Here is a 24,934-nt window from a genome sequence, read left to right as displayed (position 1 = left end):
ATGTGTGTGTGTGTGTATATATATATATATATATATATGTGTGTGTGTGTGTGTGTGTGTGTGTGTGTTCGCTCTAGGTGCGGGGTGCTGATCAGTGAGGAGGGCACATTTTAATTTTAAAGGGCAAAATAGTAGATGTGATGTATCGCTGCAGTAGCTCACTGATCAGCACCCTGCACCTAGCCTGATCACTAATAATATATCCTTTCCATTACTATTTAAATGGGGGTCCCAGCAGATGTGGCACTCTCACTTTTGGGGGTCCCAGCAGCTGTTTCACGCTGACATTTGGGGGTCCCAGAAGCTGTGGTACACTGACATTTGGGGTCCCCCAGTAGCCATGGCACACTGACATTTGGGGTGTACCAAAAGCTGTGGCACACTGACATTTGTGTGTGTGGGGGGGGGGTCCTAGCAGCTGTGGCACAACTGACATTTGGGGGGGTGTCCTAGCAGCTGTGGCACACTGAAATTTGGGGGGGTCCTAGCAGCTGTGGCACACTGACATTTGGGGGGGGTCCTAGCAGCTGTGGCACACTGACATTTGGGGGGGTCCTAGCAGCTGTGGCACACTGACATTTTGGGGGGGTCCTAGCAGCTGTGGCACAACTGACATTTGGGGGTCCCAGTAGCTTTGATACACTGACATTTGGGGGTCCTCGAAGCCGTGCTGCATCCTATATTTATCCAACCAGCCCATATTCCTGTAGTGGGGAAGCACTGGGAGTTCTGCATACTCTGAGCTCTGTGTCCCTGAGCAGGCCATACAATGGGAGTCTGTCACTTGCTGGGTTAGCTGCTCTGTAATTGCATTACAAGCTAGAAATGGAATTTTTTGCCATGGATACACTTGTACGTGAATGATGTGCTGGTTTTGTGTCTGCATAGTTACATCACATAAGACATGTCTGTCTCGTGTAGATCGTTGCTCCTCCAGGACTGTACTTTCATCTCCTCACTATATCATGGCGAAGTGACGACCTTGGTCCTGGTGACGCGTTGTGCGCCCTCTGCAGCCACGGGGCACTGTGGCATATACTCCTCCTTGCCAGACCTGACGGTAAAAAGCTGCAATGATGCTTTCCATGCACTTAGCCTAATAAAGTGTAAAAGCTGTGTAGCCCCTCTTCTCAGGTGCCACACTGGGCTCTGTCTGTAATAGTGCGCTTAGCTTCTGCTCTGGGTACCCGTGGGCTAGTTCATACTCTGTGAGTTGGATGCAGCTAGCTAATAGACCCTCATGAAAGCGTCCACACAGGTCACAGGGGTCTATTTACTAAGCAGTGTTAGGAGACAGAGTGAAAAGTGATAAGAAAGTGATAAGGTGCCAGCCAATCAGCTCCCAACTGTCATCTCACAGGCTGTGTTTGAAAAATGACAGTTAGGAGCTGATTGGCTGGCACCTTATCACTTTCTTATCACTTTTCATTCTGTCTCCTAAAGCTGCTTAGTAAATAGACCCCACAGTATTGTTGGTATAATCATGGGCGCTCTTGATAAAGGCCAACCTCTATTAAACCCCATCTGTTTTCTGGCATTTAGGAGCAAATTGCTGATCATCAGTTACTCCCATGCGTTACCAGATTTTCATTCCAACCAATCAACTAGTTGGCTGGTTGGACAGATAATCTTTCGATGTGTGGCCAGCTTTAGAGGTAATCACGCTCACTCGTCTCCTTAGTACTGCTCTCTGTAGCGGCTTTCTCTCCTCATTCCGTCTATTCGATCACTTTTATACACGATTTTACTTTGGTTCCTTTACACATCGGTACAACAAGGCTGTAGCAGAGGGCTCTTGTCACTCAGAGTTCTGGCCTATAAATGCTCTCGCTAGGGGTGATGCAGAGCAGAATGTCAGCCTGTTTGTGAGGTGTGCCTTGCGCATTTCCGCACTGATCATGCTCCGGAACTGCGCGAATGCAGAGGACGCAGAGTCACAAGTATTTTAATAGCATATAAACTTAAGCCTAACTAGGCTGTGATGGGATGCTCTCGCTTAGGCCAACATCAGTGAGGGAGTGTCGTCGTAACTGCGCTCTGTGCAAAGTCGGACATAAGCGGATGTACACCGGATTTCTGGTGGTGTCATTTGTACTTAGTATAGGCTGGTGCATGATGGGGACAAGTAGCAAACCAGGCGTACAGATAGGGGGCGGGCACTTCTGCTTATGCGCACTTTACATATGGGCCAACATTTTACTTATTATTCCGTTAACGCAGTTTTGGAGCAACATGCGCCCAATATACAGTACTTGGTTTTGCAGCAGGCCGATTATCTCTCCGGCTCCACTTACGCTGTTCACAGTAGCCGATAGGAAACATCTATTTACACAAGACGACGCCTGCGGCATTAGCGTATATGCTACCATCGCTGATGAGTCCAAAGACGCGGCAGTGCTACTAACAGCGTACAATCAGGCCCGTTATGTGCGGTTCTCATGTATGGACTCCTGTAGCGTTCGAAGCACGTTCAGCTAATGGCTGCAAATATTCATCAATGCTCTCCATACTGCGATGCAGGGGGCACACACTGATTTACCTTTACCTTTGTAATTTAAAGTTGAGCTAGAACACACCCCCATGCTGTCTCTTACTATGCTCATTTCAGCCCCCCCCTCCTGCAGTGCAACATGGCTGTGCCAATGTGTGGAATTGCCCGTAATGACTATGTAAAATGTAGATGAAGTGTCCTGCTGGGGAGATCTCTGGGGGGTTTCTCTCTCCAGCTGACTTGCAGACGCCTCCTCTTGGCATGTAACGTTTAGTACAGACTGTTCTTTTGTGGACGCAGCGGATAGCCAATGGCTGGAACACAATGGGGTTTGATTGTTTCATGGATGCTGGGAGAAGCTGCATCTGTGCACTGACAGTAGTGGGTTCGTCTAAAGAGAAAGCCAATGACAGGAGGTATGGATAGAGGTTTATGGCAAACGCGCTACGATATCGCCACATTCGTAGCCCTGACACAATACCTAACGAGGACTGAAAGCTCTCTGGAAGCCTTGAAGGGACAGGACTCTAAAATCAAAGGGAAAATGCAGGAAATGTGTGTCGTTTGGGACATGGCTGAATTCATCTCGTCCGGAATTGCCGGATTAAGATTTGTGGGGGCCCGTGCTAATAAAATTGTCAATATGACAGTATAATACTCCCTAGCACCATGAATGTATTAAACAGTAGCGCCCCCAGTTCACATTAAGCTGCACAGAACCCTCAGATCACATTGTGCTACAGTGATGTATCTATATGTGGGGACCCCTGGGCGACTGTTATTAATCCAGCACTGTGTACGTGCGTTCATTACCAGTGATATATATTCAATATAAACTGATCAGATGACTATTTGGCCTTTGCATAAGTCTGACCACAGGCCGATGTTTGTGAGGTCATCTGCCCACGACAGTTAGTTTCCCATGTATGTGACACAGTAACCTGACACCGATGTCAAACAACTGTATCTATCCAAATCGGCCGCCCACGATTACAGCGTTGTAAAGAACGTTTCCTTTGAATGTATCTTGTTTATTTAGCGATCCCTACACATCAGTGTGTCTGTTACAAAGGGCATTCATGATGGGCGTCACTGCAAGATTTTTCCTTGTCACTTGGTATCTATGGGGTCTATTTTACGAAGCTGTGTTGGCGATACAGTGAACGGTGATAAGGTACCAGCCAATCAGCTCCTAACTGCCATCTCACAGGCTGTGTTTGAAAAATGGCAGCTAGGAGCTGAATGGCTGGTACTTTACCTCCGTTCACTTTATCTCCTAACAAGGGCCCTCATTCAGAGCCGTACGCTCTGAGCAGAGCGCACGCTCTGAATGAGGGCCGTCCTCCATAACTATGGAGCGTCCTCCTGGACGCTCGTATAGCTGTGGGTCACCACCCACAGCCTATACGAGCGTGCAGTTTGATGGCCGCGATGGTCTTGACCATCGCGACCATCGAAACTGCGAGCCGGAGCCTGCGGTTGAGGTTTTCAACCGCAAGGCCCGGAGTGATTTTGGCTCTATCAGAGCCAAAATCACTCCCTCTGACATCACTAGTGATGTCAGTGGGCCGGCTTCTGACGGTAGGCGTTCCCTTGGGAACGCCTCCGTCTGGGAGGCACACCCACCAAAGGGGGCATGCTGTCAATCAACATCGACAGCACGCCCCCTTTGATCAGACACAACGAGCGAAGGAAAGTCCTTCGCTCGTCGCGTCTGGCGCATGCGCACGACGGAGCTCCCTCCGTCGTGCGCATGCTCAGTGCAGAACATCGACCCACTTGCGAGCGGACAGCCGCTCGCGAGTGGGTCTGAATCAGGCCCAAAGCTTGGTAAATAGACCCTTATGTTACATGACCACAGAGACTTCATTTAAGGGACTACTTTTTGATTGTGATCAAAGGGACGTCAATGTCAAGCTGCCATAAATCACCAGCTCGTGCAGGGTGTATGGTGCATGCGATGTATCGTTACCGCACAGTCGTTGGATCCCAGCTTAAGGCAAAACAAAATGATGGCTGATGGTGAAACTGTAACTGTACAAGAAAGTTTAATAGCGAATTCCTTAAATAGGGCTACAGTACGTTATTAATTAGGTCCCCTGTTATGTCTCCAATGTCAACAACTGTTTATAATTTACCTCTTTCTATTCCCGTTATAATTGAGCTTGCCAGTCTCCGAACCCGCCCGAGTTATTCTACGTTCTGCTTACAGGGAGGTGCCCGAATCTGTCCTCCAAACACAAGAACTAGTGATCTGTACAATGGTTATATGCTATATGTTTATATCCTGTGTATCTATACAGCTCTGTGCATGCAAGTACTTTAGTCACCTGTTGACGTTGCAGCTTGACACTGTGCATTCCACTTTCTGGCCACTGGAATATTTTAAATATATGGGAAAATCCTTTATCTCTAAGAGACTCTCCTGTTATACAAAGAAGCATTGGTTATTTTTTGTTCTAAACTTGTGTTCTCTGTCTGTGTTTTTTTGTTTCCAGGTAGGGACCAATGGCCTCATCTCCCCTCAGTACTTTCCCCAGGAAACGCAGTACGTGGACGATGGCTTCCCTACCGATTTCCCGGCGATTGCCCCATTTCTTTCGGATATAGACACAAGTAATGGCAGAGGAAATATTTACTATCGGCAGGACAACTCTCCGGAGATTCTCGGTGCTGCAGCCAGGCAGATCCAAAGAGGCTTCCCACAGGCTGCCTTCTCTCCTACGAACGTCTTCTTGGCCACGTGGAACAATGTGGGGGCTTACGAGGAGGCGACGCGGCAGTCAGATCCCTCCAATCGGGTGAGTCACGGAATCTAAGAATGTTACGCACTTGGGACAAACAGGAAGTCTAGGGGAGCGAAGCCTACTAATGAGGGAATGTTACGCTAAGTTATCTGTGTACGGTTCCCGTTTGTGCGTATTCTCAGAGTCCAGAGATTCAGTTATAGTATTAATGTTAGTGCCGGCTTCATCAGGAAGCAACAAGCAAACATTCCCACACTGCTATGCAGAAATGCACAGATCCTGTCCTCTCTGCGTTCTTCTGTGTACAGTACCCAGATTGTACAGCGGTGCAGCACTTGTTACCAAGCATGAACATTTGAACAAAAATCAAGAATTAAAAAATATATTTATTAATATTGTGTCGTCGTTGCTGACCAGAATGATGGATTATGGTTAGATAAATAGTTCAATGTACTTTTTAGAGTAGCACATTGCTGAACTACGCGTAGTTTGAGGTAGATCTGTTGAACAAGCGAAACGCGTAGGGTTTGATGACTAGCGTGGCCAACTCACAGGTGTAATTCTTTATGTGCATAGTTGAGATGTTTTGTAACTGATCTGCCGGTGTTTATCAGAGCCCCCCCACCACCACGTCAACCCTCCACCCCTATTGGAGTATATTTGAGGGATGAATGTGATCAATTATTTTCTACCCACATCACTGCCAGTAATTCATGTCTAGTGGGGTAGTGCTATAATACGGGATCGGTATGATTATGATTTTTACCTAACCCCCCTTCACCCGCTGCCTAAACCTAAGTCTCCCGAGGAGGTGCCTAACCCTAACCTCCACCATTCCCCTAGCCTAACCCTAACCTCCCCCCCTGGGGGTGCCTAACTCAACCCCCCCTGGGGGTGCCTAACTCAACCCCCCCTGGGGGTGCCTAACTCAACCCCCCCTTCCCCTAGCCTAACCCTAACCTCCCCCCGGGGGTGCCTAACCCTAACCCTCCCTTCCCCTAGCCTAATCCTAACCCTCCCGGGGGGCTGCCTAACCCTAAACCCCCCCCGGGAGCCCCTAACCTAACTCTCCCCCCGTGGCTGTCCGTGCCCAGTGCCCGGCTTACCTACGATCCGGATGTGGGGCTCCCGGTGTAGGTAAAATGACGGGCTTCGGGATCTCGACGCCTGTCATTTAACTGTTGCCGGGATTAGACAGTCTGGAAGCCAGCGGTCAGGATTCCGTCCGTCTGCTTCCCGACTGCTTCCCCTATAATACCAGTGACCTTGTGTTACTCTGATTTACAGAGGGTCTCGTATGTTTACAGTGTCCCACCTGCACCAAGAACTAGCTATTTAAAACTTCAGGTTATCTCTATGTACACTTCAGTGGGTGTTGGAACAGTCATCGTGTAGCGGCTGTACCTACTGTCTGTACGGACAGCCGGCCTGGTTTTTACATACGGTAATATTACTGCCGCATTTGTGCCTTCTGTACTGAGCATTTGTTTGAATTGAATCATTTTTAATGTGAATTATAGGTTATTTTTGGTCGAGGATTTTGTATTTCTGTTTAAATATTCATTTGATCTATGACTTGTTTTCCATTATGTTACTATGCATATAATTGCATCTATGATATTTGTCTATCCTGAGTAATGTTACCCTGTGATTTGCTATCCTGCCGTTACCAGATGGTGTCGGTTTTGAACTGACCATGTGTATGTGACCGTATTGTCTATTTAATTTGTTTTAAGACAATTTTTGTGTGTGTATTTGAGTTTTACATACTTTTTATTGTACAGTAAAGATTGGATAACTCACAGGTGAGACAGTAATCCCTAATCTGCAAGACTTTCTTAGCTGGAAGATGAGACGGTTTTTTCCCTTTAAACTTACTGCCCCATGGAGCTTGACCCTTCCTTGTAAATGACCCATTCATGAACTGTAATACCCTCTTGTTGACTCAGCTGTAAATCGCTTATCTCCAGCCTCAGGTCCTTGTTACACATCTTAAGTGTCTGTGTTTTTATAGTCATATCCCCCCGGACAAACAGGAAAGTGCTGTATACTACTGTGTAACTCAATAGCTGGGTACACACTGACAGATATACAGTATTGGGCGATCAATTGATCAGCCGATATATCGGGTGCCCGTCAGCCAGTGTGTACCAGCGATATGCTTGTGAAAGACCTATCACGTTGGCTCTGCTGCGCAGCCGATGGCAGATATATCTGTCCATCGGGCAGTGTGCGCGGTCGGTCTGCTGACCGTTCGCACACGTGCAGCAGAGGCCGTGGGGAGGGGACGGGACCCGCGGGCAGAGACAGATGATGGTCGTACAGTGCGTATGAACGACCATCATCTGCAGATATATCTGAAGATCACTTGACCTGCAGTTATCTGTTCAGTGTGTACCCAGCTTTAAACCGGGTACACACTGGAGCGATGTCGGGCCGATATGCCGCTTCGTAACGCCATATTGCCTACATTGATTAGTGTGTGCGCATGATTGCGGTTTGATGTGCCGCACATTAACCCTAGCGATATCGCTAGTGACCATTGCATTATTAATGAATGACGTAACGGGGATCGTTCCGTCATTCATTAAAGTCATCCAGTGTTGACGCACTGCCACGATGTCGGAATGAATGCCCGTCGCTCAGCTCAGACACTAAGCATTGCATGCGGGTATCCTAGCACAGGCTTAAGCTCCCATCTTGTTCCCATATGGCTGAGTAAAGGGGGGGGGGGGGGGGGTTTGTTGAAATTTGTGACGGTGAGATAGCCTGGGGTGTCTATTTGTTCTGCAGTTTCTGCCCTAAGCAGTTTGTTCTCTTACAGATGTTTGTTACTCAGAGAGTCATTATACCCCCTACTAGGATCAAGTGCAAATCCCTCAATGGGGGTAAGCACAGCTGATAATGAGCAGATTTTGACATCTTATTAAGTTTATTTGTACAATGCCTTTTGTACACTAATTAAGAGTAAAGTCTTTGTAGCTGGGGGAACGTTCTTTCGTGTTTAAAGAGAACATGGTTGGAGGATAGTTGTTTTAAGTTGAAACGAAAAATCTTGTAAACTGTTTTTATGGTATGAAATTGTGTTGTTTGAAACCCTGTTAATGTGAGATCAGGACACAGCTGCACGCGTGACGTAGAGATCGGAATATCCTCGCATTTCATTCAACATATGGAAGTCATTCTGGCCTGAAACCTTGTATGCATAGCTAATGGTGGCTCTTTCAGATTATTGTCACTTATCTGGAATTCTAGAATGTCGGGGGGCCGGGGTGAGGGGCTGTTGACGCCCATTTAAAGATGCATTATTTTGGTTTGGGATGTTGAACCCACATCCGTCAACCCACTGACAGTCTGTAGACTTCCCTGTGGTTCGCTGGTAATGTAGTTGCAGATATTTAGCAGTTTGTATCAAAAAGAAAATTAACCTGAAGCTAAAAGGTGTTTAGACTACGCCCTGAGGGGGCTCCAACCAGTGACTGTTAAGACATTGAGGCGCAGGGTATATTAGAGTGTAATTGTACAGTATGTATGGTGGACGGAACTTCAAGATTAGTTTATTTTTCAGGATGTCAGTCTGTCCACTGGCTCCCGATACTGCACCGAATCCAATTCAAACTCCTTACACATCTCTGAGCCGCTCTTCTCTTCCGCCCTACACCTCCAACCTCATCTCCACACACACCCCCTAAGCCCTGCTCCACTCAATGAGTGCCTCCTCTCCTGCTCCCTGATCCCTTCCTCACACTCCACTACAGCCAGGTTGCCAGCTGTCGAAATCCCGACCTGGGACTAAACATAGGTGTGAAAATGCTGACGCCAGTTTAGATACTGACGCCGGAATCCCGACAGTCGCCATCCCGATCGTAAGTTTAGCGGGGCGCCTTAGCTGTTAGCCACAGTGGGGGGGGAGGGGGTTAGAGTTAGGCACTAAGGGGGGAGGGTTAGGTTTAGGCACTAACGGGGAGGGTTAGGGTGCGGGGTGGGGAGGGTTCGGGGGAAATGGGGGAAGGGTTAACATACTTATCCGACCGCTGTTGGGATACCGAGCTTCGGGATGCCTCTTTCGGAATTTTGACAAAAGGCATTCCGCTGCCGGTATTCAATACCGATTCCCCCTAGCCTCCCTGCTTTTATACGTGCCCTAGTAACTCCACCTTCCACTTGTATGATTTGGGACGATCTTTGGTCACATCTGTGTAGGACCAGACGCGATAAATGCAGATGTTTGTTAATGAACCAGCAAGCTGCTTTGCTGACGAGATCCAGGGTAAGTAAAAGCTCTGGATTTCCAAGTACCACCAGCTGCTGGTGCCACGGCGTTTCTATGCTGGGGCCTCCTGCAAATTTAGGAGGTTCTTCTTGCTCCCTCCTGGTCTGTAACAAGCATGTTTGCGCCTTTCAAAGAGAATGTTGGAAGGTAAAACTCCGGGGAATTAGGAGGGCTTTGAATGCAGCTGTCTGGGCGCTGCTGGGAACTGGGCACCTATTTAGTGCTGTAAATTTGCTTTAAAAAATGTTAATTTCCATGTTCACAGAAGGGAATGTCTCAAACCGCGGGGTCAGGCTAAAGGAAGCAAAGGGTCGTAAGGGAAGCCGTTACGTTTAGTTAGAGGCTCTGTTTTAAGACCACCATTCAATTCCACAATCCACATTGGCATCTGCATCAGAGGCTAGGGCGGTGTATTTACTAAGGTGCAGATTTTTAGAAGTGGAGATGTTGCCCATAGCAACCAATCAGATTCTACTTAACATTTATCTAGCACCTTCTAGAAGATAGTAGCTAGGATCTGGTTGGTTGCTATGGGCAACATCTCCACTTCTAAAAACCCTCACTTTAGTAAATATACCCCTTAGTGAGAAATTGCGCTGAGCGCATCCTCCGATTCCAAACTTAGCTTTAATCAACATTAACTGTATGCTGGCAAAGTCTAACATGTTGTGGAGGCCTCTTGACATCATCCCCTACGTATGAAGCATGGTACTGCCCCAGTCTAGATCGTAGTATAAAGTCCAGATTAGTTTAGCAGGCATTGCGCTGACATTGGAGCAGGAATAATGTTATCTACACTCCTGGCTGGAGCCTGTGTGAATTGTCCATACACAGAGGTTTTGGCACCAAAGATTTAACTAGCCCCTTCCAGCTCCCTGGGGTCCAGGGCCAATGTCTTTACTAGCGGAACTCTCCCAGAGAGCCCCTCTTTGATCCATTGTTTCAGGAACTGTGTAAGCTGCAGCCCGTCCGTAGTTTGGAATAGTACAGCTAAACCCTAATGAGGTACAAGGCCGCCTGCCCTGCTCTGTTTGATTAAAATGAACATTTCCAAGAAGAGTTTTGGCAGCAACATTTTGCTGGCCCTGAAGCATTGCATCCTGGAGGGGGGAGGGGAGGCTCCAATTAAAGGGATGTTGCAAAATGTTTGTGCTTGCTGACAATTTAGGAAACCCAGGATACTCTCACATTCACTGTCAGACCCTTAAATGTTGGCCAGGACTCAAGGACAATCAAGATCTGATGGGGGACAGGTGGAATCTGTGGTTGGATTTGACTTGTGTGGACTAAGCTATGGAGATAAAGTACCAGCCAATCAGCTCCTAACTGTCATTTTTCAAACACAGCCTGTAAAGTGACAGTTAGGAGCTGGTTGGTTGGAACTTTATCTCTCTCCACTTTTTCTCTCCATGGCACTTACATAGACCCCTCGGTACCCTGCAGGATCCCGTTGCACAGTTGCTTCTGAGGGCCTCATTTACCTACGAGTTTTATCACTCACAACGAGTGATGAAACTCTTTGTGTATGATAACGGTGATCCAGCCAATCAGCTCCCAACTGTCATCTGTTTGAAAAGTGACAGTTGGGAGCTGATTGGCTGAAGCACCATTTATCATACACAGCGAGTTTTATCACTCGTTGTGAGTGATAAAACTCGTTAATAAATGAGGCCCTCAGTCTGTGTTGAGACACATCCATTTAAGCCACATTAGACTGAATCACACTCCATACGTGTGCAAAAAACAAAATCTGGGACATTCATTGCCTGATTCTGATGGGCTTCATACATGGTGCGATATGCACCTTGCGATGCGACTGCCGATCCAATGGCCAACATATCGGGCGGTCACCACACACGGACCGATCCGGTGGCCGCTCGCCCGATATTCCGTCACCCCCCTCCCCAGATCAATTGAACAGGCAGAAAGATCTGGAGGAGCGACGAACGACCTCACGGGAGCGCACAGCGGACGATATCATGCCCACACACGGAAGGATATAGCGGCGATATCATTCAAAACTGTCGGAACGGCCGCTATATCACTCCGTGCATGGGTGACCTTGAGTCTTTGGCCGAGTTGAGTGATTTTTGTGCTATTACTCGTGCGCGAAGGACCCTAAAAATGAGTTCCACAGATGTACGCACAGAGGCGCTGTTGCGATTAAGACTGTATCAGAGGTGTCTTGGAAAAGTGCTGGGCAGTGATTGCAAAGTGGCTAAACGGATGCACGGGGGTGCGCCGTGTCGCGGGAGTGCGCCGTGTCATGGGTGTTTGCGAAGACAGTCGCTTACTTTGGAGGCCATACTTTGACGCTACATCCGGACCTGCAAGTTTCGATGGTGCGACCAATGGGGGCATCTAAAAAACGTACCAGGCGATATCACAGCGTGTATTATACAGGACATCAATAACTAATATAAAGTTACTTCATTACAGAGCCTGAGTAATCAAGGTGATTCTAGTAATAGTAAGACCCCGTGTCCCCTTAATGTTCACTGTCCCGATTAGACCTTTGCTTCCCCATTCCAATACCGACGTAATTACCTATATAATTAGATGCCGACGTAATTACCTATATAATTAGATGCCGACGTAATTACCTATATAATTAGATGCCGACGTAATTACCTATATAATTGGATGCCGACCTAATTACCTATATAATTGGATGCCGACCTAATTGTCCATATAATTGGATGCCAACGTAATTGTCCATATAATTGGATGCCGACGTAATTACCTGTTTAAGGAAGTTGTTTCGTTCTCTTTGTTGTGTCTCTCCTGCCCTTACTACTGCATTGTTTGTTGAGTGCCAGTGGCCCAATATGCAAATAGCAGAAAGTAGACAGATTGAGCAACCTTTAAGTAGCATAAACAGAGGGATGTATGAAAGGGCGATCTTTAGGCAAAGTTTGACACACTGGCTTTTGGGGGAACTAAAAGTCCCAGCAATTGGGTTCATAGGTGTATGTTACGGTCGCAGTGAAATGTATACACTTAACATGCTCAGGAGAGGGCACAACTAGGGGCGCTGATGAACTGTACTCCTCTCAATCGGATCTTCACGTGTGGCTGACGGGGTATCACTGTGCTTCCACATGTAAGCAAAGGTTAGTGCATATTTAATTAGGGGCATATTTAATTAGCCGTGAAAAGTCTGAAAGGTTTCGCCTGCCGTACTTTTCGCCAACTTCGCATGTTTTGGAGGTGCAAACTTTTCGTGCGCAGTCCCGCTTTTTGCCTTATTCAATTCCAAAGGACGCGAAAACAGGTCCCGGCAAAACGCACACAGGCGAAAAGTGCTGTCTGATTTGGGGAAACCAGCCTGGCACCCCCAAAAGATTCACTAACATTGGGGATCAATGTAGATGCCCCCTAATAGCCCTACTGAAGGTATTTGGGGTACGCTAATTAGCGTCTTTGCACAAGTGGTGAAGAATAGCATTTAGCAGTTTTTTGTGGGGAGAAAATAAGTAGTCCCAGCAAATTTGGGGTACATGAAAATGGGTGCAAGCATTGTTAAAAATCGCAAAAGTGAAGTTTTAAAAACAACCTTAAAACCGCACCTTCAGCAAGCACCTGCAATAAAAAAAAACACCTCCCCCTATACTTGCAGACCCCCCAAAAGCTTATTTCGCTAGTTTTTAAGTTTGTACCCCAACTTTGTACTTTTTTGCCCCCTTTTTCAAAGTCATTTTTTGGGGTATTCTTTAAAAAAAAATGTGTTTTTTTTTTTTGTCGCAGTTAAAATTTGGGGGCCTGTCCCAAGGGTGAAGAGTGGTTTCCCCACCTTTGCACCCCAAAACTGTAATTCTACACTTTTTTCCACCTGCTTTCATAGGTGAATCTTTTTCGCCTATACCAATGCATTGACTTTCCGCGTAGGCAAAAAGTCTTTGAGATTGAATACAGGGTGAAATGACGTCATCAGCGAAACTTTTCAGCCAAAAACGGCTTATCGCGGCTAATTAAATATGCCCCATTGATGGAATTGTTTTCAGGCTGGTCTCTTGCACCATGGAGAAGGCTGGTGCACTGATGATGACAGCTGTGAGACCAGGAGGTGGGAATAGATTTTTGTCAGTGCGCGTGTTACCATTGTTGACTTGCATTCAGCCCTGTAGTACATCCTGAGCACTTGATTATAACACCCGTGTTGACTGAGCTTTACATATATACATAGGAAACATGATCCTTATTAAATGTGGGTAGCTAGAGGAGGTAACAAAAAAAAAACCCTCTTATTCCTGCCATGGTTTATTTCTTCATTAACAGTTATTCTTATATAGCGCACACATGTTCCAAAGCGCTTTACTGAGTGTGTGTAGTCATTCGCCTCATGGTTCAGTGAATCTTGTAGAGAGCAGTAAAGCCTTAATTAACTAGCAAAGGATCAAGGGTCTGAAATGACTGGAGACCCTCCTTATACTATTACTTATTAACTTCTTCAGGTCACAGCAGCCAAAAGAAACATGGCCGGGTCATTTTCACATGGGTGGGAGCGTTTTGTTAATCTACACAGAGAGCACAAGAGGATTCTGCCTGTGTTGACATAGACGCCAGCTCTTCAATTTATTAAAGATATTTTTATACAGAATAATCATATTTTAGAAATATCGGGCACATTTTTAGGACAACTGGTGCAGAGGAGAAAAAAAAATGGTGATCCTGAGCAACCAATCAGATGTTAGATTTGATTTTCTACACTCGACTCAGATATCACAGCTTGGACCTGATTGGCTGCTGTGACGTATGCCCCATTTTCCTGTGCAGCAGTTGCTATAAGTATCCCCCATCGTGTGTTGGGTAACTTGCTGATAAAAGACTGTTGGTAGTTACCACAGGCTCTATGGTGTCTTATATGGGGGGCATTTAGATGGCCGTTTAGGGATAAAACTGATATATTTAATGTAACTTATTAAAACAAAATAACTGTACGGCAAATATTGGCAGGTGCTGGCGTTATGGGTGCACAGCTGGGCACTGCCTCTCTATCTGTAGGCTCCGTTTGTAACTCTGCAACTACTTAATGCTCATCACATCCCTGGGCTGTGCTGGTGGAAAGGTGCAAAAAAGGAGCCATCACATGCAATTTTTTAAAAGAGTAGATGGGCCATTATGAGTGGCCTCGATGCAGTTCATAGTGTATTTGGATTAATCGTTTGTGCCAGACCCATCTCTCAACTGAAGTCACCTGTGCGATCAACTCCTCCAGCACCAATGTGTCAGCTGAGGTAAAATGTAGCAGTATTCCAGGAGCTGACATTTCATGTATTAGGGGTAATCACCGTCACTCTGGTCCCCTGTAGCAGACTTTCTGCCTGATTTCCATAATGTATGGTCATTCACACTTTGTGGGTTTTGGGGTCCCCCTCACCATGACTTTCCGCTGTGGTAAAGCTAGCAGATTGGCGCTTGATACAGTCTGTCCCAGCCTGCCCATAGAAATTCTACTTCCTCTGTGGCTCTGCTTGGCTCTCACTGGTGCATTTATCGGCCCTTTGGGTATCTGCTCTCCATCCCAGCTCAGCCACCATACAAGGCCAAGGAAGCCTTGGAGACACGTATTTGCCTCTTTGAGCTTATATGTGCAGACCTCAGGGTTCCCTCGCAACAAATGCTCCTCTCAGGAGGATAATAAATACCTCCCTCTGCACTCAGGTCACTCTGGGATTGGCTGGCCTCTTATTTGTATGCTCCAATCCTGCCATTGACTCCTGATCCCTTTCCAAGGGCTACTAATCTACGCTAAGCCCTTATTGGGCACATACCACTAACAGTACTTGGACCAAAGGGCAGTATGTAACGTTTATTAAACTATAATATACAATATTATATAAATTTATGTATAACCTCCTGAAAGAATATTTGTGTAAATATTACTTAGTGATGCTCTTACTTCATATTTCATTGTGTTGCTGTATGTGCCTTTTACGTTTTTAGTAAGGTTTATATGTATTAAAAATTGAAGTGTGCGTACAAGGACCATGTGTTAGAAGGCTAAAGCAAATCTGTAGCCTTAGTACATGCTCTATACAGATTGATTAAAGTAAGTTACAGACTTCAAAAATATCTATGCTAATGTTACAAGAACGTTGTGTCTGTCTGTTTGTTCCAAGTTGGCGCAAAAACTACCGAATCGTTTTTTCATGAAAACGGCATCATTGTGTAGTGGAAACTCCTAGAAATAACCTGCACTTTGTTTCATATATATCTGTCAAGCTAAAGCTGAGCAATAACAAAAATAACATTTATTGACCTTATCAATGCAAGAGATAGACGTGGCACCATGCGCATGCAGCTGGTAAGGGGTGGGGAGAGGTGCTTTGTGCTTTCGGTCACTAGAATAGGAGAGGTTACATAGCAGTCTGTGCACAGGGCACACAGTGACATTGATGTGAGAGGTGGGTGACTAGGAGAGGTTACATAGCAGTCTGTGCACAGGGCACACAGTGACATTGGTGTGAGTGGTGGGTGAATAGGAGAGGTTACATAGCAGTCTGTGCACAGGGCACACAGTGACATTGGTGTGAGTGGTGGGGGAATAGGAGAGGTTACATAGCAGTCTGTGCACAGGGCACACTGTGACATTGGTGTGAGTGGTGGGTGAATAGGAGAGGTTACATAGCAGTCTGTGCACAGGGCACACAGTGACATTGGTGTGAGTGGTGGGTGAATAGGAGAGGTTACATAGCAGTCTGTGCACAGGGCACACAGTGACATTGGTGTGAGTGGTGGGGGAATAGGAGAGGTTACATAGCAGTCTGTGCACAGGGCACACTGTGACATTGGTGTGAGTGGTGGGTGAATAGGAGAGGTTACATAGCAGTCTGTGCACAGGGCACACAGTGACATTGGTGTGAGTGGTGGGTGAATAGGATAGGTTACATAGCAGTCGGTGCACAGTGCACACAGTGACATTGATGTGAGAGGTGGGTGACTAGGATAGGTTACATAGCAGTCTGTGCACAGGGCACACAGTGACATTGGTGCGAGTGGTGGGTGAATAGGAGAGGTTACATAGCAGTCTGTGCACAGGGCACACAGTGACATTGGTGCGAGTGGTGGGTGAATAGGAGAGGTTACATAGCAGTCTGTGCACAGTGCACACAGTGACATTGATGTGAGAGGTGGGTGACTAGGATAGGTTACATAGCAGTCTGTGCACAGGGCACACAGTGACATTGGTGTGAGTGGTGGGTGAATAGGAGAGGTTACATAGCAGTCTGTGCACAGGGCACACAGTGACATTGGTGTGAGAGGCGGGTGAATAGGAGAGGTTACATAGCAGTCTGTACACAGGGCATACAGTGACATTAGTGTGAGAGGTGGGTGAATAGGAGAGGTTACATAGCAGTCTGTGCACAGGGCACACAGTGACATTGGTGTGAGTGGTGGGTGAATAGGAGAGGTTACATAGCAGTCTGTGCACAGGGCACACAGTGACACTGGTGTGAGTGGTGGGTGAATAGGAGGTTACATAGCAGTCTGTGCACAGGGCACACAGTGACATTGGTATGAGAGGTGGGTGAATAGGAGAGGTTACATAGCAGTCTGTGCACAGGGCACACAGTGACATTGGTGTGAGTGGTGGGTGAATAGGAGGTTACATAGCAGTCTGTGCACAGGGCACACAGTGACATTGGTATGAGAGGTGGGTGAATAGGAGAGGTTACATAGCAGTCTGTACACAGGGCACACAGTGACATTGGTGTGAGTGGTGGGTAAAGGCGCTGTTGGTAACGTGGGTCACTCCCGCCTCAGGGCCCCTCAAATAAGAAATAAACCTCAAATGAAAAATTTTTTGGCAGAAGCGATTTCATCGTGGGGCGAAGCCGTGGGCAGCAGCTAGTATGTATATAAAATACCCACTTATATAAAGGCAGTCATTTCACTTATATATAGTATCAAAGATTTAACATACTGTAGATGTGAATACTTATGTCGTATTTAAAATGTCACATTATGGTTGCTTACATTCCAAATTAATGTATGCAGAAGCGTATAATGCTAAAAAGAAAGTCCACTAACAAAAATGACCAATTTACTTACCTATATTTAAAAGGTAACATAAATTTGTCCTGTAACATTTTTAATGTAAAAACATCAGACACGATTTATAAATGTATGAAATTTGCAAAAGTAATACTTGTGCGTGCCCTATTGTGTGACTGTGACCAAAGGCGGCCCTTTTCAGTTTATAATTCCAATTGTGTATATTTTTTATACGACTTGTTTGTATTTTTTTTTTTTTTTTACTTTTTGTTGCCTTTTTTTTTTTTTTTTTTTTAATTGTGATTTAGGCACATTTGCATATCTGTATTTGTACTTTTTTGTAATGTTTTCTGAATAAATCGTCCAATGACATAGTTTGACTATCTGCCTGTTTTGGCTTCGCAGGTTAACACATTCCAGGCCGTGATAGCGTACGACGAGTCCGACTCCTATGCTATATTTCTGTATCCCGAGCAGGGACTCCAGTTTCTAGGAACAAGGCCTAAAGAATCGTACAATGTGCAGATTGACCTCCCGGCCAGAGTGGGGTTCAGCAGGGGCGAATCTGAGTCCTTGAAAAGAGAAGCTCCTTATTACAGTGTCATAAACGCTGAACAGTCCTTGAAGAACCTTTATCAGTAAGTGGGGACCTTCGTCCTATTTAGTGGTCGTCTATTGCCTTTTGTCATCGTGTCTCAGTGCCTCAGTCATGCCAGTGGTCCCTCGTAGGGTAGACCGTCCTCGGATATAATAATGATTATTTTATTTATAGAGTGCTTTTCTCCAGCAGGAGTCAGTCATTACTCAAAGACAATGGACATAGTGAACGGGGACAATGAGCTTAATGCAGGGTTGGTGCAGCCATTTTTGGTAATTAATTCCACAGGTTACATAACCCACCCATTAAAAGGTACCAGGTGAGGCAGCCATTTTGGGCTCGCTACATAGGTTACCCTGCGTGGAATAAGCAACGTCTAGAAGAGACGACACAAAATAGGGAAGCTGCAGCGTACTAAAGGTAGAAGCAGAGCCCTTACATAGCCATCAGTTCCATCCCACCCACGGGCGTACCAGCCGAGGCAGCCATCTTGTGCGCACTACTAAGGTTACAGTGTGTGAGGTAAGCCATACAAGTAATATACTGGTGACTGAAACGTGTGTAATATGATACTCACTGAATTAATAGATCCACATGTTTTTCATCCTGCCAAAGAAATATTGGTTCAGACTAAAATATGGCTGCTCTGTGTATGCAACTAGTACTAATCTCCGTTATGCCATATTGGAATTTTTGGCAATGGTGACAGTTGCTGTGGGTCCTGTACACAAATTTCACTTCAGCTATTGTCTATTACTTGAACGGAAATGTAATTTGTAGAGCATTAAATTCATAAGTCTGGAGTTTTATAGAGAAAATATAGTTTACAATCCAAATCAATACAAACTTTACCTTTGTATACAGTATCAATACAACCAGGGGCGTCGGAACGATTTTATGTGGTGGGGGGTGCAACATAAAATGTTCCAAACTTAGAGACGGCACATTACTCCTCCTTCTCCATGCGGTGCAGGGGCTGGCAGCCTATTACTATAACACTACTCAGCCCTGACAGTCAGTGGCCGCCGCTCCTTTCAAATGTTTGGGGTGGGCGAGCTCCGACTATGGAAGTCTGAACCCTTTAGGTGTCATCTCTTCCAGGCATTGCCTATTCTGCCCAAAAATGGCTGCCTCACCTGGATCCTTCATGGATAGGATGGATAATCCTTGGAACTGATGACCCAAAATGGCTGCCACACCTTTGTATTATATTCATGGTTTCTGTATTTTATACAAATCTAAACCTCTGTTGATACTCTTTGTAAAGCACCTTTAGTCCTATTGGAGATAAGAGCTATATAAATAAAGTTATTATTATTTCCACTTTGTTAAAAAATAAATGATTGCTCAGAGAGTCACATTTCACTAATGAAGCTCTGGTAAACCTGAGCATTTGTATTTATAGGAGTATTGACTTTTAGTACTTACAGATGTATCCTTATACACCTAGCTCCAATACTACATGCAGAGCGAGATGCTTTGCGCGAGTAACTTGGCTTGTGCAGAGCGTTTGTGCGTCTTTTTTACTTGAAAATGCATCCTAGCCGCAAACAGATGCACTTGTATATCTGTGTGCGACTGAATCTGTATGCGAAGCACCTTGGCGTGGAGAAAAAGCCGCGGCCTCTGCATTGTAGCACTTTGTATACAGCGTCAGACTTCGTCGCACACCGCCATACAAGTGTCGCATATCAAATGAATCCGTGCAATCTAAGGACGCCGTTTGTCACATCAGTTTGCAACGAAGATACATATGCGAGTGGAAAAAAGGCAAAAAAGAAACGCTCGGCGTAAGCCCAGTTAGACTGGACCCTGGCGCGCCAAGAAAATGTCACCAACAATCTTGGTCTCTAGAACTTAACTTTGCGCTTGTAATGATGTTCGTTACTCTTGAAAAGCTCAGACATTGCCCCATTGTTTCTTGGACAGTTATTGCCCTGTTCCGTAGTCCAGTTGTTTCATACCATTCCCGGTTCAGCAAATATTAGATGACTGTTTTCAGCAGCTAATTAGGAACATCAGGCGGAGAAATGCCTGACTAATAGCTGGTTGAGATATTGCTTCAGTTACGATGAGTGTAGTTGTGGCACCCCACCAACACCCTGTGTTCCTACCCACACTGATGTGCCTCTATGAAAATGTAAAATATTAATGTGACTCCTGCCATTGTCTAATATAGGCCATGATTTCACTGGTTTCATTAAGGTTCAGGGACGATTTGCACTGCCCCCTCAGTGGTGGTGGACGTCAGGGGACCAGTGAGTACTGTGGCAGGCTCAAGGATTTGAACTAGAGGAAAATGGCAGTTGGTGTGGGCAGTTGGTGTGGGCAGTTGGTGTGGGCAGTTGGTGAGATAGCTGGACAGGAGAAGGGGCTGCGCTGCCTTGATGATTACCTGAGGGCTGCGGCCGTACTCCGGGACAAGCAGCGGAGGTCTCTGAGGTGGGGAACATCCAATGGGACCAAGCTGTGTCATCCGGGGAGGTTCCTGAGAGCAATAAGCCTAAGAGGGGTGTGTCAGATGACCCCTAAGGGAGTGCCTCAGGCGGAGCTGCGGAAATAGAGAGAGACCGAGCTTGTAAAGGAGCCGGAGGGTGAGAGCTGATACTGGAGGGGTAAGAAGCTGCTGCACCCTCCCACACAGACACTCAGTGACATTAGCGCCTATTAACTGGAGGCCTATAGTTGTCCACCATTACATATGCACAGCAGTCCCTTCAGAGATAAGCGTGGGGTTTATAGACTGCATTCATAATAGTAAGAGTAACCCCCTGATACTGCATATTGGAGGTGAGGTACAACAGTTACCAGCAGTGTTAGGGCGACACTTCCCTGCCAGCACTTGTAATACTTCCTCTATGATCTAAGGTTGCTAAGCAGGGAAGGAAGTGACTGTAATACCAACACCATCGCAGCAGGATCATTTACAGAGGATTACAGTGTTGCATTAAATACAGACAAGTACTGTAGCTGGAGCAGTATAAGAACATCTGTACAGGACTTGGCAAAGACAGAGTAGATTGCCAGTTAAATAATTCCCAAAGAACTGTTCTTCATATCCCGGGCAACGAAGGGTGCACCCTATTAACTATTTCAGCGCTGAACTAGCATTGTATGAGACATGTAAAGAGCAGTGGTGTGAGGAAAACGTTTTCCTAAACAGGTGTATAGAAAAGTAACACAAGTTTGCAATTGTATTCTTGATGTAACCTTATCCTACTCACGTGAGGTTGTTTGTATATATTTCAGAGATGTTAAGGGAATTGCAAAATTAGTCATTTGATAATTGTCACTAGAGAATACTTACCCATTTATAGTTTGCAGGTTCGAAGTCCAGAGTTCGCTGGTGATCTTCAGGTTCTGGAAGAATAAAATAAACGAGAGTGTTAATGTGTGTGTTACTGTCTACTGAAATACATTGTTGATATATGAATATTGCCAAGTGTTTCTTTGTTCTTGCAAAGTAAAATAATCATAAGAAATTATTCACTATCTCTGTCTTTACTGTTATACTATGTTGTCTGATTACATTGTGAATAAACTAATAGTTTAGGGTATCACATAGTCTCGATATGAGCCTAACGCTTGATAAGAATCGGATTTGAAATCTGTTTATTATTGGACGTGTTTGTAAATTATAGGGCTGATTCAGCAAGAATCGCTGTTGCGATTATGCACGCAATCTGCTGATTGTTCCGTTCGGTGCACGGAGACTCCACTGCGATTGGGACTGCGATTGCAGTGACTACACAGACCCATCACAGAGTGATTGACAGGAAATACCATTTGGGGGAGGTGGTTGGCGAAACGCAGGTGTGCTGGTGCGTTTGAACGCCGTTGCAGGGGCGTGCATAAATTAGGCAGCTTGGGCTTTCACTGCGTGCGATGAGGTTAGCAATTCCTGAGTAAGGTCAGAGCTTGTGCAAGTCTGCGTGAGGCTGCGATGATGCTCGATGTTACCGATGGTTTTGCAGTCTTGCTAAGTATTAGGGATGTGTGTAAGATAAAGGGGGTGTTTTTATGTTAGGCTGCGTATGGCATTGCAATTGCATTCATTTGCATATCTTCGCAGTGAGACTGTGTGCATAATCGGTATTGCAATCGCTATCCTTGCAGTATCAGGCCCATGGGCAGGGGAAGTCTAATGTCGGCACATCACCTGGCTGCACGAACGGGCCACAGTGACGTGGCAAGTGCCTACCTCATGACTCTTATCCCCTGGACATATTTAAAGTGTATCTATCAGAAGTTGATTTGATCTGCTATATACAGAACATACATCTTTCAGGCTAGCAGTAAGATAGTAGATTTTACCCACCTAAATTTATACTGACCATTTCTTTTATTTTCTTTTGTAGAAAAAGCAATATTGGGACCCCAGGAGTCTGGGTTTTCCACATTGGCAGCATTACAGAAATTGATAATGTAATACCAGCCAAAGTGGTGAGCCCTCACGCCCAGGAACGGTACATACCATTGATAAACTCCCACAATGATTTCCCTGAACACCAAGAACCGGAAAACCAAGGGGCCAACAACTATGAGGACAACTACGAGGAGGAGGAGGAGGACTACCCTACAGGTCCAACCACAGAGTTGCCCACAACAGATGTTTCAAGAGAGAATGTTGATGGGTCTCGTCCCTATGTAGATGTTGATGATCCCACTACGTCGGACTTGGAGAGGGAACGGGAGTCATTGCCTCACAATCCATCGAACAATCCTTTGCCGCCATCTTGGGATCAGTCCAGCTGGAAGCTGTATGGCAGGAATGAGCCTGAGATTCGGCCATCGGGCAGTAGAGATCTTGGCAATGAACCTTCTTATGAGACCAGGGAGGAATCGCCTGAGCCGGTGACTGAAGATTTCTCTAATGTTACACCAAATCCAGAAGATAGGCCAAATCCTGATCTCTATAGGAGTGGCGGTTATGGCTACGATGATCATGGTGGCTTCGATACGGATGGTAAGACCGAAATGAAAAAACATAAATATCTTATTGTGCTTCAGGTATTTTTTACAGAACAACTTCAGCTACCTAAAATATTTGAATTACTGTATGAAATATGTATGTGAATTAAGTGGTGATGCCATGAGCAAGGTCCAGCCAGAACAACCCCGGGGGCCCCACTCCCAAACGCTCACCCCAAACTGCATGAAAGGAGGCATGAAAGGAGTCAGCATTAGGAGGATGTGCTGATCCTTATAGTGCCATGTGGAGGTTTTTGGGGTACCTCCAAGGTAAGTTAGCTCTCAGCTCATACATGTACTGTTATCATGCAGTACATTAATTTGTTATTATATGACCCAGAGTGGGTGCTACTATTATGTAGCAATAATTATTTTGGGGTGAGCGTTTGGGAGTGGGGCCCCCAGGGTTGTTCTGGCTGGACCTTGCTCATGGCATCACCACTTAATTCACATAGAATATTTTTTCACTTTTCCATTCGTTTGTATATTATTTTAATTCTTTTACATTTCATTAACACTTATTGATTTATCTTTACACACCTATCCTTTTACACTTCACTATCACCTTTTTTCCCCTTTTCGTGTGATGCCCTGGGGATGGTCCTTGGCTGGAATTTTTTGGGGTGCTTTGCTTCTCAGACGTGAACCCCTTATTGTTAGGGACGCTGGTATAGTGGAGCCTTGACGTCGGCCCAGCGCTTATTCATATATTTGCAAATGTATGTAAACCAATACCTCTGAATTTCTATTATCATGTAGGATTCAAGTATTTTTGATTTATCTGCAGTGTGCTGGGGGGCAATTTTCTTTTTTCTGTCCTCTACATAACTCGTCACCATCTTCTCCACCTTGTATCCTCCCCAGTTCACCCTCCAATGGTTCATCCCTTCCTCTTACCATGTAAGCGCTGATGGGCAGTGCCCTCCTCCCTATCTATTCTCACCCCAAGTACCACCCATTACTAACATTTATTTATAGTGCCAGCATATTTAGTTGAACTTTACAATTTGGAACACTGTTATAGAACAAGTCTGGGTAATAACAGACCGACAAATAGGTAAGAGGGCCCCGCACGTGAGCTTACAATATATATGATCCATGGCACTAGTTCTCTGTTCGCCTTTAGCGACACTGTTTGCTCGCCCTTGCTTGGGTCATTCAATACAAATTGACTCCCTCCTAAGGGACTTACATTTGCTTGTTCCTTCAAGTTACAGAGTGTTGCCCTGCCCTCTCCCCTGTCATTTGTCTTACCCAGTCTGTGGTGGTAATGTTTGGTGGTCTTTGCTATGTACTTTTTGTGTGGTTTGCTGTTGTGCGTTGTACTTACGCTCTTTTACTCTGCAGTGTTTATGTTTGTTCCCTGTACGCACTGCGGGCACTTTGTGGTGAAGCAGCCATTTTGTAACATCAGCCCATCGATTCCCTAGGGTACTAGTGACCTCACTGAGATCACAGTGCTTTAAGGAACCAAACTTCAGTGATGATACAAGTTCCTCATGAATTCCTCAGTTCAGCCCACAAAATGGCGGCATCCACTGTGAGGAGAAAACATTATACTTGAAAAGAAGAGATTTTTATTTGGGTGAAACGCCTGTATATTTACCTCATAAACCCTTACCGAATCCCGTTTTGTTTCTGATGTCCCCTCTAGTGCTTACTTTTAACCCTGTGAATAGAGAGACCTGCGAGAGGAGCCCAGGTCACTGTTCTCAAAACGCCTTCTGCACGGACTATTCTACCGGATTCTGCTGCCACTGCCAAGATAATTACTATGGGAATGGCGTACACTGTCTGCCAAAAGGTAAGCTACTATTTAGGTGTACGGGGGCCCAATAACTAGTCTACCTATGCTA

General features: G+C 45.7%; 1 protein-coding gene across 1 annotated transcript in view; it reads left to right on the top strand.

Annotated features, from left to right (window-relative positions):
• The window catches only part of NID2 (nidogen 2), a 72,229-nt gene that overhangs the window by 7,418 nt on the left and 39,877 nt on the right, over nucleotides 1–24,934 (top strand). Inside the window, exons 2-5 of the mRNA XM_088444167.1 lie at nucleotides 4,990–5,292; nucleotides 17,915–18,147; nucleotides 22,466–23,073; nucleotides 24,733–24,882. Of these exons, the coding sequence (XP_088300293.1) occupies nucleotides 4,990–5,292; nucleotides 17,915–18,147; nucleotides 22,466–23,073; nucleotides 24,733–24,882 (1,294 nt within the window). The remainder of the gene's footprint in view (nucleotides 1–4,989; nucleotides 5,293–17,914; nucleotides 18,148–22,465; nucleotides 23,074–24,732; nucleotides 24,883–24,934) is intronic.

The sequence above is a fragment of the Taudactylus pleione genome, unplaced genomic scaffold (genome assembly GCF_031769625.1).
Source record: "Taudactylus pleione unplaced genomic scaffold, aTauple2 ptg000350l, whole genome shotgun sequence".
In the NCBI taxonomy this organism is placed as follows: domain Eukaryota; kingdom Metazoa; phylum Chordata; class Amphibia; order Anura; family Myobatrachidae; genus Taudactylus; species Taudactylus pleione.
This window is presented reverse-complemented; position numbering and strand designations above follow the sequence as displayed.